This window comes from Talpa occidentalis, unplaced genomic scaffold (genome assembly GCF_014898055.3).
Source record: "Talpa occidentalis isolate TD23 unplaced genomic scaffold, MPIMG_talOcc4v2.1 talOcc4.13, whole genome shotgun sequence".
Lineage (NCBI taxonomy): Eukaryota > Metazoa > Chordata > Mammalia > Eulipotyphla > Talpidae > Talpa > Talpa occidentalis.
Window position 1 is genome coordinate 31,300,159 of NW_023601322.1, and position 14,495 is coordinate 31,314,653.

The 14,495-nt window shown below is 35.5% G+C and overlaps 1 protein-coding gene across 1 annotated transcript in view; it reads left to right on the forward strand.

The window, feature by feature from the left end:
• The window catches only part of CCDC178 (coiled-coil domain containing 178), a 305,310-nt gene that overhangs the window by 22,315 nt on the left and 268,500 nt on the right, over nt 1-14,495 (forward strand). Inside the window, exons 5-8 of the mRNA XM_037508275.2 lie at nt 5,041-5,063; nt 7,353-7,432; nt 9,372-9,572; nt 11,670-11,710. Coding sequence (XP_037364172.1) covers nt 5,041-5,063; nt 7,353-7,432; nt 9,372-9,572; nt 11,670-11,710 — 345 coding nt within the window. The remainder of the gene's footprint in view (nt 1-5,040; nt 5,064-7,352; nt 7,433-9,371; nt 9,573-11,669; nt 11,711-14,495) is intronic.

Consider the following 14,495-nt stretch of genomic DNA (forward strand, 5'->3'; position numbering starts at 1 on the left):
GAAGTCCTATAAGACAAATGCCCGCATGGCCTCTCTGGTGGTACCTGGGCTTAAGTCGCTGCACTATGAAGCTATTGACAGCCACTGTAGCACAAATTCTATCCCCGGCTAGGGAGCTACCCACATGGCGCAGCAGGCCTCTCCTGTCTCACCCCCTGCTCCCCTCAGCTGATCCACCTGTTCTGCTCCCTAGTCTGTCTCTGGTGATTCCTCTCACCCCGCCTCCCCCGCCCCCATGTCTGGCCTACACCCCAGCTCTTGGATGCATTTAAAAAAAAAAGACAAGTGCCTGTGTATCATGTGCACTCAATATACGTGAGTTATTGGTAATTCTACACTATTTGTATTATAGTAGGCTTATTTTACTACGTAATAGCATTATCTGATTCCACTGAATTTGGAGACTAGGAGACAAAACAGACAACTAGATTAATTATCTCTAAATTCCCCAAATCGTATGTTTTATTATTCTAATTTATGGAAAAAGCTGGTGAAATAATGAGGACAATTTGGTTCCTACAGTGTCCAGCAGCCAGCAAAAGAGATGAGGGTGTTGGTTTAAATCTCTCCTGCTGAGGTCCCCCAATCTAAAAAGTATTGTTAAGGTGAAATAATGTTCTTGACTTTGACTTTGCTCAATCCACAGTGATATATCCCCCCCAATGAAAGGTTTTTTTTTCTTCTTTGGGGACTGTGTATAGTGCAGTTAGGATTGAGGTGGAGTCAAGGACACAGAGAAAGAGTTGTCTAAATTTTTGTCTAAATTGTCAACAATGTCTCTCTAAAAACTAACTTGAAAACAGCTTAGTTGAGATAATTTACATGTCATAAAGTTTGCTATTTAGAGTGTGCAATTCAAAGGTTTTTATTGTACTTACAGAGTTACGTTACTATTACCAAAATAACAAAGACCACATATTACATGATCCCACTTATGTGAAATGTCCAGAACAGCCATTGGCAGAAAGCAGAACCCATGCTTTCCTTGAGCTGGGGGCTACTGCTGATGAAGCTGGATTTTCTAGTTTGGGTTGATGTTTATTTTTAATGAGGATAACCTTAATCTTTTATTAGATAAAGCTTGATAAGTAATTATAAAGTTATCTATTTTGGATATGGGATACATTATATATATATTTAAAATGGTTAACTTTTTTAAAGATTTATTTATTTATGCATATAAGAGCTGGGGTACAGGGAAGAGATGCCGGGGGTGAGAGGATTCACCATACACAGAGTGGGGAACAGGCAGACTCACTGAAATACACTGCTGAGGGGAGCAGCGGGCAAGACAGGAGAGATCTGCTTCGCCATGTGGGTTGCTCTCTGGCTGTCCGGGGATCGGGATCGAACTCGTGCTGCAGAGGCTGCGGATCACTTCATAGTGTGGTGTTTAACCCCTTGCGCCACCAGGGAGGCCCTACATTATATTTTTTAAAGATTATTTATTGCATACAAGACCTGGGGTATAGGTCAGAGATGTGGGGTGTGTGTGAGAGAGAATTCACTAGCGACAGAGTGGGAGCAGAACAGGCAGATCTACTGAAAGACACTGCTGAGGGGAGCAGGGGGCAAGACAGGAGAGTTCATGCTGTTCCGTGTAGGTTAGGTGCCTGGCTGGGGATCAAACTCATGCTGCATAGCTTCATAGTGCTGAGAGTTAATCCCTTAGCCACTGGGGAGGCCCATGGGATACATTAGATGAGTGAAAGATCGGTGTGTTTTTTTTTTTTTTTTTTTGTCATTACTCTTACAGTTTGCTTGCCCATCATACCAGAGTGATTTTCATTGCAGTCAGAATGAAAACTGTAGAGCTCATGATTGGCAGAATGCATCTTGCCATACGCATATCCAGTCACTTAAATTGTAGTTCTGAATATTGGAAAGAAAATTCACAGTAGATTTACTGTGAATATTTTCTCTATATTTCTTTAAAGAATGAGAAAACATTGCAAAATGATGGAAATAATCACTTGCATAATCTCCCATATAAATAAAAGATTTTATTTAATTTTTCTTCCACTTTATTCTCCTGTTTAGACTAGAGATAGGTTTATATTCCAGATCTAAATTTCTTTTTTTTAATTTTTGGTTTTTTGTTTGTATTGCTTTATTTGGTCTATTTTTTGTAACTTAGATTATTTAGGGAATTAACAAAATATTTGGTTTCTGTCTGATTTTTGGTTCTTAATTTTTTTAATTGAGGTAACACTGGCTTACATTATTGTTGGAATTTTGGAAACACAAGATTCCCCTCTCAGATATTGCTCCTGTAGTTCACCTGCCACCAAATTATCCATAGTCCATTGTGCTACCTTCCCTCTTCTTTTAAAACTCTCATCAACTTAAAATCTTGATCTTGCCCCTGTTTTCAAGAAAATTGTTATACCATCCATTCTTTTAAGTATATCTCCTTTTCCCCCTATTCCTTCTTAGCATTTGAAAAGGGGTTGTCTAAATTTATTATTTAATTCCTTACTCCCCTGTTCATTCTTTGTAATCTGCATATTGTCACCATTATTAGAATGAAAAGACTTTTTTTTTTTCTTTTACATGCCATACACTTACATATACACAGTTTCTAACCTTTTGTGACTAGATAAAGCATTTATTTGGTTACCATTGAGCAATCTGTTCTCAACTCAGCAGGACAATTTTGCTGGTTCTTGCCTGGACCAATCATGTAGATACAAACATCTGCTAACTCTACTGGGAATAATAATGAAGAGGGACTCACTCAAATATCTAGTGGCTTAGAGAGTATTCTACGAGGACATACCTCAGTGTGCAAATGCTTAACAAAGCTTGCTTGTGTCATATTTGCCAAAGTCCCACAAAGCAAATCACACAGACAATCCCACTGTTAATATGGTAGCATATTAGATAAGATGTGGATGCCAGGAAACATGATTTTTGGGGGATGGTTTAATGACAGTCTATCAGTTAGTCTATTGGCAACATCATTAACAACACTTCCCACTGCAAACTATTCACCTCCTCAAAAAAAGTCTTATTACTGCATGGTATTGTGCAGAGGTCCTCGATAACACATTCTGCCACATTTCTGATCAAAATGACTGACATTCTTTGGTGCAGCTTTTTTTGATCCAAAGATGTGAGAATTAAAATGACAAGTTATAGTCTGCTTCTGAATATTTAGCATAGGATGATGAGGCTGGAGCAGAATAATCACAATAGACAGACACTCTCACTTGAAAAGGGAAAGCATGGCAAAGGCACACACCTTTCACTGATGTATAAATTGTGAAATTTATGAGGGCCCATGTTGCAAGGTCTGTTAAAGCTGGGAGCAAGGCATGTTTCTTGATGAGGGTTCAGTTGTGCTCCCTGGGAATACTTTCCTATTTTGTTGTTCCTGTTTCTTTGCTCTATTCTCTGAGCTCTTGGCTCTGAGAAGTACTTTCATTTCCACAAGAAATATTACCCCAATAGCTATAAACATTTTCCTGCGTTAGTTTTCATGGACATCCATAATATTACATAGTGGATTAGTTAACAACGGAAATTTATTTTTCTCAAAGTTCTGGAAGCTTAGAAGTCCAAAATCAAAGTATCTTCAAGGTTGGATAATGTTGAGGATCCCCTTCCTGGCCTGGGGACCACTGCCTTCCCACTGTGTTCTCACATTCCTTCCTCTGTGCCCACATAGAGACAGAGTGAACTCTGGTGGCTCTTCTGATAAGAACACCAGTCTGAATGGACTAAAACCCCACCTCTATAACCTCATTTAATGAACAAAGAGTCAGAAAAAAGACAAAACTTCCAAGCTGACCATAGGTCTGGGGCATACAGCAGCAGAGGGGCAGGGAGACGGGTCAAAGCAGGGAAGAGAAGAGCACAAGGGACTAAAGTGATAGTTCACAGGTGCTATGGTGGAGGTAGAACTACAGGGAATACACCCCTGGAGGGGGGGAGTCAAATATTGTACAAACATAAGCAATGATTTAAGAAATAAATTAAAAAAAGAATATTTAGCTCTTGAAAAGGCACATTGGAGATTAGAGTTTCAACCTATGAATTGGGGGTAGGGAGTAAGGGGTAGAATTTATTTCATTAATATTGCCATAATAAGTTGGGTTTAAATCCATGTATCAAAAGTCATTCATATGACATGCAAACATTTTCTCCTGTTATATAGGCTACTAGAAGGGAAGAGAGGAAAAGGATGGGTAAATTGGGTAAAAGAGCCTAACTGTATAGTGAAGCATTGGACTTTAAGTGGTGAACTTAATGAGGCACATTTACATGCTGATTTTTAATGATGCATACCTGAAACTTATATAATGCTGTAATGCAACTATACTTCAATTTTAAAAATAAAATAGTAATAAGAAAAACATATATTTCAGTGTTTTATTGATACATACATTTTTTCTGATGAAAATTTTTTATGATATAGGAATTGAAGAGAGGTAATCATGTATACTAATCTGACATCTTGAATTGGAATTCATAAAAACCATAACATTCTGACAGTAATTTTTTTGTAATTTCTGACTTTTATAATCTAAGCTGCTATTAGAACATACCTGTAGTCATGAATACAAGGAGTTTATAATTCCAAGGAGGAACTATACTATAGGAAATTAAATATTTGTGAACAATCATGTAATTATGTATTTACCAGTTTTGGAAGACATATTAAAATTCATTGGATAACAAGTGCTTCTGATTGTCTGTAAAATCTTTTTTTTTAGCATTTGAACTGATCCCTTTATAGCATTTGAACTGATCCTGAGTTTATAGCATTTGAACTGATCCTTCAGGAGGGGGTAAGATTTAGAAACACAGGTGAAAGTTGGGAATAATTAGGTGGGAATAATAATAAATTGATAGAATAGGCAGTAGAAATATATACTTGTTTAGAAACAGCAGAGAATATTATTTGATAGACGTATAATGCAGTATGTGAATTAGAATGTTCACAATTTTATCAGTGAGTTCAAGATTAAGTTAAGTTTACTATTACTTTTAAAGTATTTAAAATTTGATTTTTATTGAGATCTTTTACTTTGACAGTTTGAAACTACTTTGGAAGAATGGTAAGAACCTTTTCTGCTCCCTTTATTTCTTTATGTTAAAATTTTGATGACTAATCTGCTGTAGATAAACTTCATTTCTAAAAGAAAGGGGAAACAAAAACAGAAATTTTCATATGGGGCTATTACTGAAAATGGCAGAGTAGGAAAAATATCAAGTGCTCCTTTCACCTCAAATATAATTATAATAGTTGCCAAAAAAGGATCAGATTCAACTTTTGCAGAAATATGGAATCTAGTTAAAAAAAAAAATACAGCAACCAGGAGAAAATTTAATGAACAAAGAGATTGCTGGATCACATTGAGCTAGTACTGTGACATTTCAATTGCCCATTTGTCATCCTCCAGATTTGTGGTGGCAATGAAGAAAGCACTTACGGTATAGATTGCTAACACCAGAGGGGACAATGCAGATCTTATTCGCAAAGAATCATGTTTCAGTGTTTTGATCTATCCGGTGACTCCTTATTGGATCCACAGTTGTGCTTGTCTTTGCCAGGTTTAGAGCAATCACAGAGTCATGCTTTTTCCAATGCTTGTGGAAAGTATTTGAAGGCATATTCTTGCCAGTATTGACTAAGGTTATGGATAAAAATTGGGAAAAGCACTGAAAAGTTCATAATATCTGGGATAGAAGAAATTAGCAAAGCAGACACCTGAAGGAATAGGGTTTTCAAAGTCCTTATAAATGCTGGAGATTCACATGTTCAAATCACATGTTGAAACTTAGGACCAGTGCAAGATGGATGCTCAGAAAGGACCTGAGAAGACCTTCATCTTTTACCTCTGACTGACCTTTAAAATCTGCATAGGCAGGAGTTTAAGGTAGAGGCAGTTATAAATAATGTTGGATAAGCATTAAAGAAGTACTCCAACATCGAGCCAATTTGCTAAAATTGGGGTAATATTTTTTTTCCTTTTCTGTTTTTTTTTTCCTCTAGGCATTTAAGATAGTTTCCAAAAAACACAGGTTGATCAGTAAGCTAGTGAAATACTTACTTCAAGGGTTACAAGTAAGGGTAACAAAATATAGATATGAAAAGTGCCCAGAAGAATAACTAAACAATCAAATTGCAATGAACCACAACACGGAACAACACACCCAATACAGGAGTGTAATCTAATTTCCATTTTACATTAAAATATTATAAATGTTTAGTTTTATAAAAAAAAAATTGAGGCAGGCAAAGAAAAAAAAAATGTTCCAGTAACAAGGGAAGAGAAGAAAAAAATAGTGGAAATGAGCTCTGAAGAAACCCAGCATTGGACATTTAACCAACTGTCTTAAATATTCTCAAAAAGATCAAGAAAACCATAGACTCAGAACTAAGCAAAACCAAGGGTACGAATAGCTCAACAAATGTGGAATATTGTAAAATGATTGAAGAACAAAATAACATTTTGGAGATTAACAAGTACAATAAATAAGGTGAAAAACTAGACATATTTACCAACAGATTTGAGCAAGCAGAGGAAAGAATCAGTGAAACTGAAGAAGGGGGTAATAGAGATTATTCAAGATAAGAAGTAGCTATACTGATTCTATCTGCTATTATTGATAGAAGGACTTTAGCCATCAGGGACTTTAGGTGTCTGTTATATATATGACATTTTGTAATTAGTAATACTTCATTAATAATGAAAAATAATTTAGTAATGAAATAAAATGAGACTCTTGGCTATGTTGTTGATAGTGATTTTCTTATAACTTCTATTAGAAAAAAAAGTTTTAATACAATGAGAACTAGTTTAGGAGTCAAGAACTGATCAGAGAAATACTGCCAAATATTTCATTATTCAACACATAGAATTTTTAACTGAAAGAGAACTATAAAAATATATAACAATGATTTGGACATTTTGATTTCCAATTTGGACAAGTTAATAAAACCTTATTAACTTCAAATCTGAAATGGTATTTTTGCTTGTAAATTATATTGGTTCTCTAAACCTGGTAAACTGAAATTAGAGAAATAACTCACCCAAATTTTTCCCAATAAGAACTCCCTTTTTCTGATAGCAACACTCTTGGAAATACCAGTTTCATTAACCAAAATTGCTTCTTTAATATTACCTCACAAATTTTCTGGTCATTTGTTATCAATTTGACATTTTCATTAATTTACTGTGAAGTTGTGAGCCCATTATCTATTAAATTTTTCTATATAAATCTCCCATATAGTAGAATCAGCATGCACAATGTGAATTCAGTGTAAGAGTATCACCTAAAATTTCACTAAATTTAAGTGTAACACTCCTATATTAATTAGTTGCTTCTTTCCTATTATATAGGAGCAGAATTTCTTCCACCAAAGACCTGAAAGAAGGTTGGAGTCTTACACCAGTGGAAGAGGTAAAACCAGAAGAAAGAGGTAAATCTGTACCTTATATTTCGATAAGTATAATTATATCTAAAAGCTCATTTACTTTCATTAGTTTACTTCTAATTTTCACAGTAATCAAATTTATAAATTTTATATCATATACTATCTTTTTTCCTGAGTATGCAGTGATTCCTGTCTACCTCAAGAAGTTAACTATAATTTAGGGCTGTTCAGTTGAACTTTAGATGTTGTATATCACACTATTGAATGCAGTATCTGCTAGCCACAGCTAGCTGTTGAGCATGTGACATTTGATAGTGAGAGTGAGGAATTTAACTTTTAAGTTTAACTTTAAATTTACATTTAAATACAATATTGTCTTTCATGGCTACCAAATTGAACATTACATTTCTCAGTCCTTCTCTTCCACCCTTTTTCTCCCCCCATTCACATATATGTGTATGTATATATGTGTGTGTATTATACATACACACATACATCATATATATTATTATAAGAATATTAATCTTTATATATATATATACACATATAAGTACGTATGTGTGAAATAATTTATATGCTGGTATAAAATTAAAATTTTCTCAACATATTTGACTATATTTTTGAATTTAAACACCTCTTCCTTTTTACAAATAGTTTTCACAAATAGTGTTTTAAACATCTTCCTTTAGTGAAGGATGACTAATAAAGTCAGGAACGTTAAAAGAAGGATTTTTTTCTAGTCAATAACGTCTTTTATAGTTAGGTGATACTTCTACTGTTTTCCTTTTCACTTATTATGTCTGCAATGAATGAAAACCTCATTCATTACTTCCTTATTTTTCACATGATATACGCTGGGAGAAAAGACTGAGATATTAATGGTCACAAAAATATATATGGTCAAAATAACAGCTGAATTAACTATAATTATGTTAATTAAAAACATATATATTTGACTGTAAAACTTAACACTTGGGCCTCTTGGTTGCTCAGGGTTTAAAAACAGCACTATGCAGGTATCGCCAGCTATCGTGCTGAAATTCTTCGACAGTTCCACAAAATTAGTAGTGGAAACAGTCGCTGTTGACCTGTCAGTTATCACCATTGTGTTATACTTCCTCCTATGAGAAAATTATTGTCAAAGAAAGAAAGAATGAAACCGAACAAAACAAAGGTCTAGTGTATTAGTTGTCTTTTTTCATGAGCCAGTTTTAATTTTTTTCCTCCAGCCTTTGTTCTTTGGGGACTTCCTTTTTTGACACTTTGTGTTTATTTATGTCTTCTTGTCATGTCACATTCTGGTAAAAGTCACTGTTTACTAGTATAAATCCCACCAGAATAGCACCCATATCTGCCTTACTGATCTGTCTCCAAGAAGAGAACATTGCTTGGAACATAAATGACTTTCTACCCTTATCTTCCATAAATAGCTGAATGAATACCTGTGTAAATCATTTTGTTAGCATTAAACCATACCATTATAGAACTGTCAATTTGGAGTCATAGATAATTCTCATTAAAGGACTTCGTTTTATAAATGAATCAATAGAATTTAGAAATGAATGAATTTCTGGCAAGGCTAGCCAGGAATGTTATTATTTGATAAGATAAAAATTTAATGTCTTTTTTCCTAGAAACTATGCACATTTTCAGTATTTATCTGATATAATGATTATGATCTGATTTTCTCATACAGTACAAGGAAATATAAATATAATTTAAAAGTAAAGCAGTATAATACAGCTTATGAAAAGGATATTGGTTGATATTTAGCTATTTTAATTATCTTACACAATATTCATTTAAAGTCTCTTTGCTGGTTATATTCAGTGTTATGATTATATTATAATAAAACTACCTTTTAAAAGCTAATTCATTTTTCTAAAACAAATATAAATATTTAAAAATGAATAGTGATACAATTAATACCCATGATCTTATCACCTGATTCATGGGCAAATGTGAATATATATTCTTATTTTAGATGAAAAGTGTCCAGAATTAAAGCAGGAAATGGAAACATTGCTGTCAGAGGCCATTCATCTCATTAAGAGTCTAGAAACTGACCGTGCAGAAGCTGAAGAAGCTTTAAGACAACAAAAATCAAGAAAGGAATTGATTAATATGAAAATTGATTCCTGGTCAATCTGGAGACTCCAAGAAATCCCATTAGCTGTGCAGAGAGGTAATAATAAGAAATTTTCATATTGTTATTTACTTTGTTAGAGAGGTATGGATAATCAGTTGAAGGTTTGAATAAAAAAATCAGGTATCTTGAGAGTGAGGCAGAGTGACAGTTTGCATTCAAATCAGTGTACTTTGAAAGATGCTTTTAATGATCATGCCAAGTTCAGAGATATAAACTGGGACTACATTGGTGTTAGAAATTCCTTGGGATTTATAGTACCCAAGGGCATGCAAACATTTGGCAAGTTTTTCCTATGACTCCAGTATTTGTTTTTAGAAATTTAAAGTGACTGCCAGTTGGTATCATTAGCCACATGTTTAAATTTAGAAAAACAAGAGTTCTAAGTGATATTTTAGAAACTAAACGCATCTGCTTATGGGAATTTTGTAGTAAATTTGCTTTGGGTACTTCTTGTAGGCAGAGAAACTTAAGATGTTTCCAAGATTCAAGTAGTTAACAAATGCTTAAAAAGGATATGCTCTTGTTTAGACTAGGGTGAGGGACCTGTGGTTAAGTATTAAACAGTCTAAAGGTGTGGGGATTTTTTTTTTCTTTAAGAGGCATGTATTATTTATTTATTTATTTGTTTGTTTGTTTGTTTGTTTGTTTATACATGCACTGGGTACAGTCAGAAGTGCAGGAGGGTGAGAGAATTCACCAGAGCCAGAGTGGGGAGCAGAGCAGGCAGAAGGGCCGAAGTACACTGCTGAGGGGAGCAGCGGGCGGCAGGAGAGGTCTGCGCGCCATGTGGGACCCTCTTCTGGTGGCCGGGGAGCAGCTGGGGATCGATCCGGCGCTGCAGAGGCCGCGGGCAGCTTCGCAACCCAGCGTTCAACCGCTGCACCACCGGGGAGGCCCTAGGTGTGGGAATTTTTAATTCTCCTAAATCTGTGCCTACCAAACATGCCTTACTTCCTGATTCTGCCTACACCTGGAAATTTTTCACACTATCAGGGTAAAAATTTTAATTCAAGATGCACATGCTTTAGAAATGGGTTCTCTTAGGGTTCCCATATATCCTGCCCATTAAGACAAGATACCTTTCAGAGAAAAACAGTAACATTCAAATTATGTGTCCAACTGAATCCACACATAGATCTATGCTATGTCTTCAAAAAACACAAACTCCAACATGGTTGTACACATTCCAAGGAATTGCAAGAAAAATCCTTCAAAAAAATCAAATTTTTTTTCAAATTATAAAAAGATTAGAACTTTTATTTATATTTAAAAATTTTATCTTGCAGTTCTGTTTCTGAATAGTATTTAGCTTATGCGTATACTACTACTATCATAAGTATAAAATTTATAAATACAGACACGAACACATTAATATTAGCGATTTAGAGGTACCCAAGGTTACAACAGGGTAGGAATAGACATCCTACCCTGTTCTGTTTAAGAAATTACCAGGGGCCTCCCCGGTGGCACAGCGGTTGAGTGCTGGGTTGCGAAGCTGCCCACAGCCTCTGCAGCGCTGGTTCGATCCCTGGATGCTCCCCGGCCACCAGAGGAGGGTCCTGCATGGCGTGCAGACCTCCCCTGCCGCCTGCTGCTCCCCTCAGCAGTGTGCTTCGGTCCTTCTACCTGACCTGCTCCCTGCTCTGGCTCTGGTGAATTCTCTCACCCTCCCACGCCTCTGACTATACCCAGTGCTTGTATAAATAAATAAACAAATAAATCTTAAAAAAAAAAAGAAATTACCAGAATAAAATTTAATTGAGATGCATAAATGCTCATTGTAATGAATGTATTTTTAATGATGGAATACATCCTCGCCATTGGTGATTAATTTATTGTTTTGGTTGCCTTTTATTCCATGCTATTAAAGATATGTTTAAGAAACTGACACTTACGTTCATCTGCCTTGTTTTAAGTAGCCAACACATGCAATGAAGTTTAATTTCATTACTACCGTGAATTTAATACCTTCTGCTTGTAACAGATTCCTAAATAGTAATGTGCTTTTAGGAATATGTTTATTTTATGATGACATATGTAATGTATAATGTATAAATTTTTATGACTTTTCTTACAAATTATATAATTACATATTTTGTGGTTTTTAGTCTCAGTCTTTCACCTATATGACAGGAAAAAGTTCTACTCTCCACAGTTTTGACATTAAGTATGATGTATGTAGTTGAGAAAAATTTTTATAAAATTAAATTCATGTTTTTTTCTAGATATCTTGAGGTTTATGTGTCCAGATCCATCCATCCCTAAGCACCCCACCCCCCACTTGTATCTTTCCTTTTGTGGATCATGAAAATGATTCATAAAAGACTATATCAAAGATATCTTCTGCTATCTGTCTTCCTGTTTGGTTCAGCCAATAATAATCAGTGGCAAGAGACCATGGGAAATAATAGAGAAGAGTATGGCTGGAGTATTTCCACCCTTGCTACCTCCCTCTTCTTGGTCACTACATACCTCTCATCAAAATGACAACACATGGCACCTGATAGACAGTCAATAATCTTAAAAAATACCTTTTCTTTTTCCTATTAAAAAGATAAATGGAAATAAGTTTTTCATCATGAAATGGGTGCTCTGTGAACTTATAATTTATAAAACTGGATGTGTACAGCAATGTTTTCTTATAAAATAAGAGCACCTATTTTCTTCTTAGTAATACAAATAAGCTAATGACTCAGATGTCCCTGCTGCTTCCATTACTTGTTTCTATACATTCCCTATTTTCCCCCAACCTGAATTTATGGTTCCATGTGTACTTCCCCCTGGCCATCTAATGGGAGAGAAAAGTAAAATAAATGATTTTAATGGTTTATTGACATGATATTGGGAAGTGCTATATCAAAATCTCTTGAAGACGGGCCTCCCCTGGTGGCGCAGAGAGTGAGCCCTGGGCTGCGAAGCTGCCTGCAGCCTCTGCAGCACTGGTTAGATCCCCGGCCACCAGCGAGGGTCCCACATGGCATGCAGACCTCTCCTGCCGCCCGCTGCTCCCCTCAGCAGTGTATTTTGTCAGTCTGCCTGTTCTGTTCCCCACTCTGGCTCTAGTGAATACTCTCACCCTCCCATGCTTCTGACTGTATCCAGTGCTCGTATAAATAAATAAATAAATCTTAAAAGAAAAAAATAAAATCTCTTGAAGACAAGTCACCTTGAAGAAGAAATGCTATGAAGTTCACATGGAAATGGCAAAAGGGATGTCAGAGTGTTCAGTAAATCTGTTAGAATGTTTTGGGGATTGACCTTTCAGAGAGGATACAATATGAAGGTAATGGTGTCTCAGAAATACTCATAGAGTGCCTCTACTATGGAGGAAGACCTTAGTAATTAATAAAACATTGAATCTTCTATTTTTTGTCAATAACATTATTTGTTATGTGAATAAATCAGTTAGTACTACAATCCTTTGTAAAATATCCCCTTGCAGCTCAATGACTTACAACACTAAAATTTTTATTATTCCACTCATTAAGTATGTGGGTTAACTAGGGAGGATCATATACACACAATATATCCAATGGACTTGGCTCAAGACTTTGGATTCAGGTCTGCTTCATGTGTTTCTCATTCTCTTTGGCTGGTAGCTCCTAGAGACATGGCTTTCACATGACAAATGACAAAAGTACAAGAGTGAGTAGAAACATAGGATGTCCCTCAAGCTGTTAGCTTGAAACTGGCATGTTCTCACTTGTACTCATAGCCTCTGGCCATAATAATATATCTAAACCAAGAATTTATGTGACAAGAAAATATCTCTGTCCCAAGGGAGTGGATAGTCAACAACTGATCTATCAATCACACCTTGCTTCTTATGCCTCTCCATGATCTTTGTGTTGTTTTACTATAATTTCTACATTTTATGGTGATCTCATCATTTTCTGCTATTATTTTCTATGCAAGTCAGTAGGCTTATCCTGCTTTTTTGCCTCTGTTAGGATCCTAGGAATTTTATTGGTTCTAGACTATTATATTAGTTTCTTAGCTTGAATTTTGATTTCTAAATCTTCAGAAGTTTCACCTTTGAGTTTTTTTACGTCCTTGAAATCTCTTCCACCCATTGCATAATTAGTTTTCTATTCATGTGTATCTATCTGTTTCAGTATAAAACAGTCCATTTTTAGTTTTAAAATCTAATTCAATTTCTTTCCTGGTTTTAGATCTCTTCTGTTTTCTCTTTGGTTTTTAATTAAGTTTGATAATTTGTGTCCTCTGAGGAATTTGTCCATTTCATTTTAGTTGTCAAACTTAGTGGCATGTTGTTTATGATATTCTCTTATAATTATTTTAATTTTATAGCAGCAATAATGATGGCATCTCTCATTTTCTATTTTATTAATTTGTACACTATCTCTCTTTTAAAATCAATTTTATCTTTTTTAAAAGTCACTTTTTGCTCTTGATTTTTTTTTTTTAAAGATTTATTTATTTATTTATACAAGCACTGGGTACAGTCAGAAGCACGGGAGGGTGAGAGAATTCACCAGAGACAGAGAGGGGAACAGAGCAGGCAGACTGATGAAATACACTGCTGAGGGGAGCAGCAGGGCGGCAGGAGAGGTCTGTCGCGCCATGCGGGACCCTCGCCAGCAGCCGGGGATCGAACTGGTGCTGCAGAGGCTGCGGGCAGCTTCGTAGCCCAGCGCTCAACCGCTGCGCCACCAGGGGAAGCCCTGCTCTTGATTTTTTGTGGTCCAATTTTGATGTAACTGCTTTCTTTCTCTTGCTTGATTTAAAATTAACCTATTTCTGTTTTCATTAGGTGGAAGGTTTGATTATTTCCTTAATACCTTCTTTTCTAGAATAGGCAAGAATTTCTTTTTAAGAATCTGCATTAGTTGCATTTCATAAATGTTGATATACAGTGAGTTCACTTTTATTTATTTCAAAAATCTGTTCTAAAATCTCTTGTGACTTCTTTTTGGACCTCTTCTTAATAAGTTAATT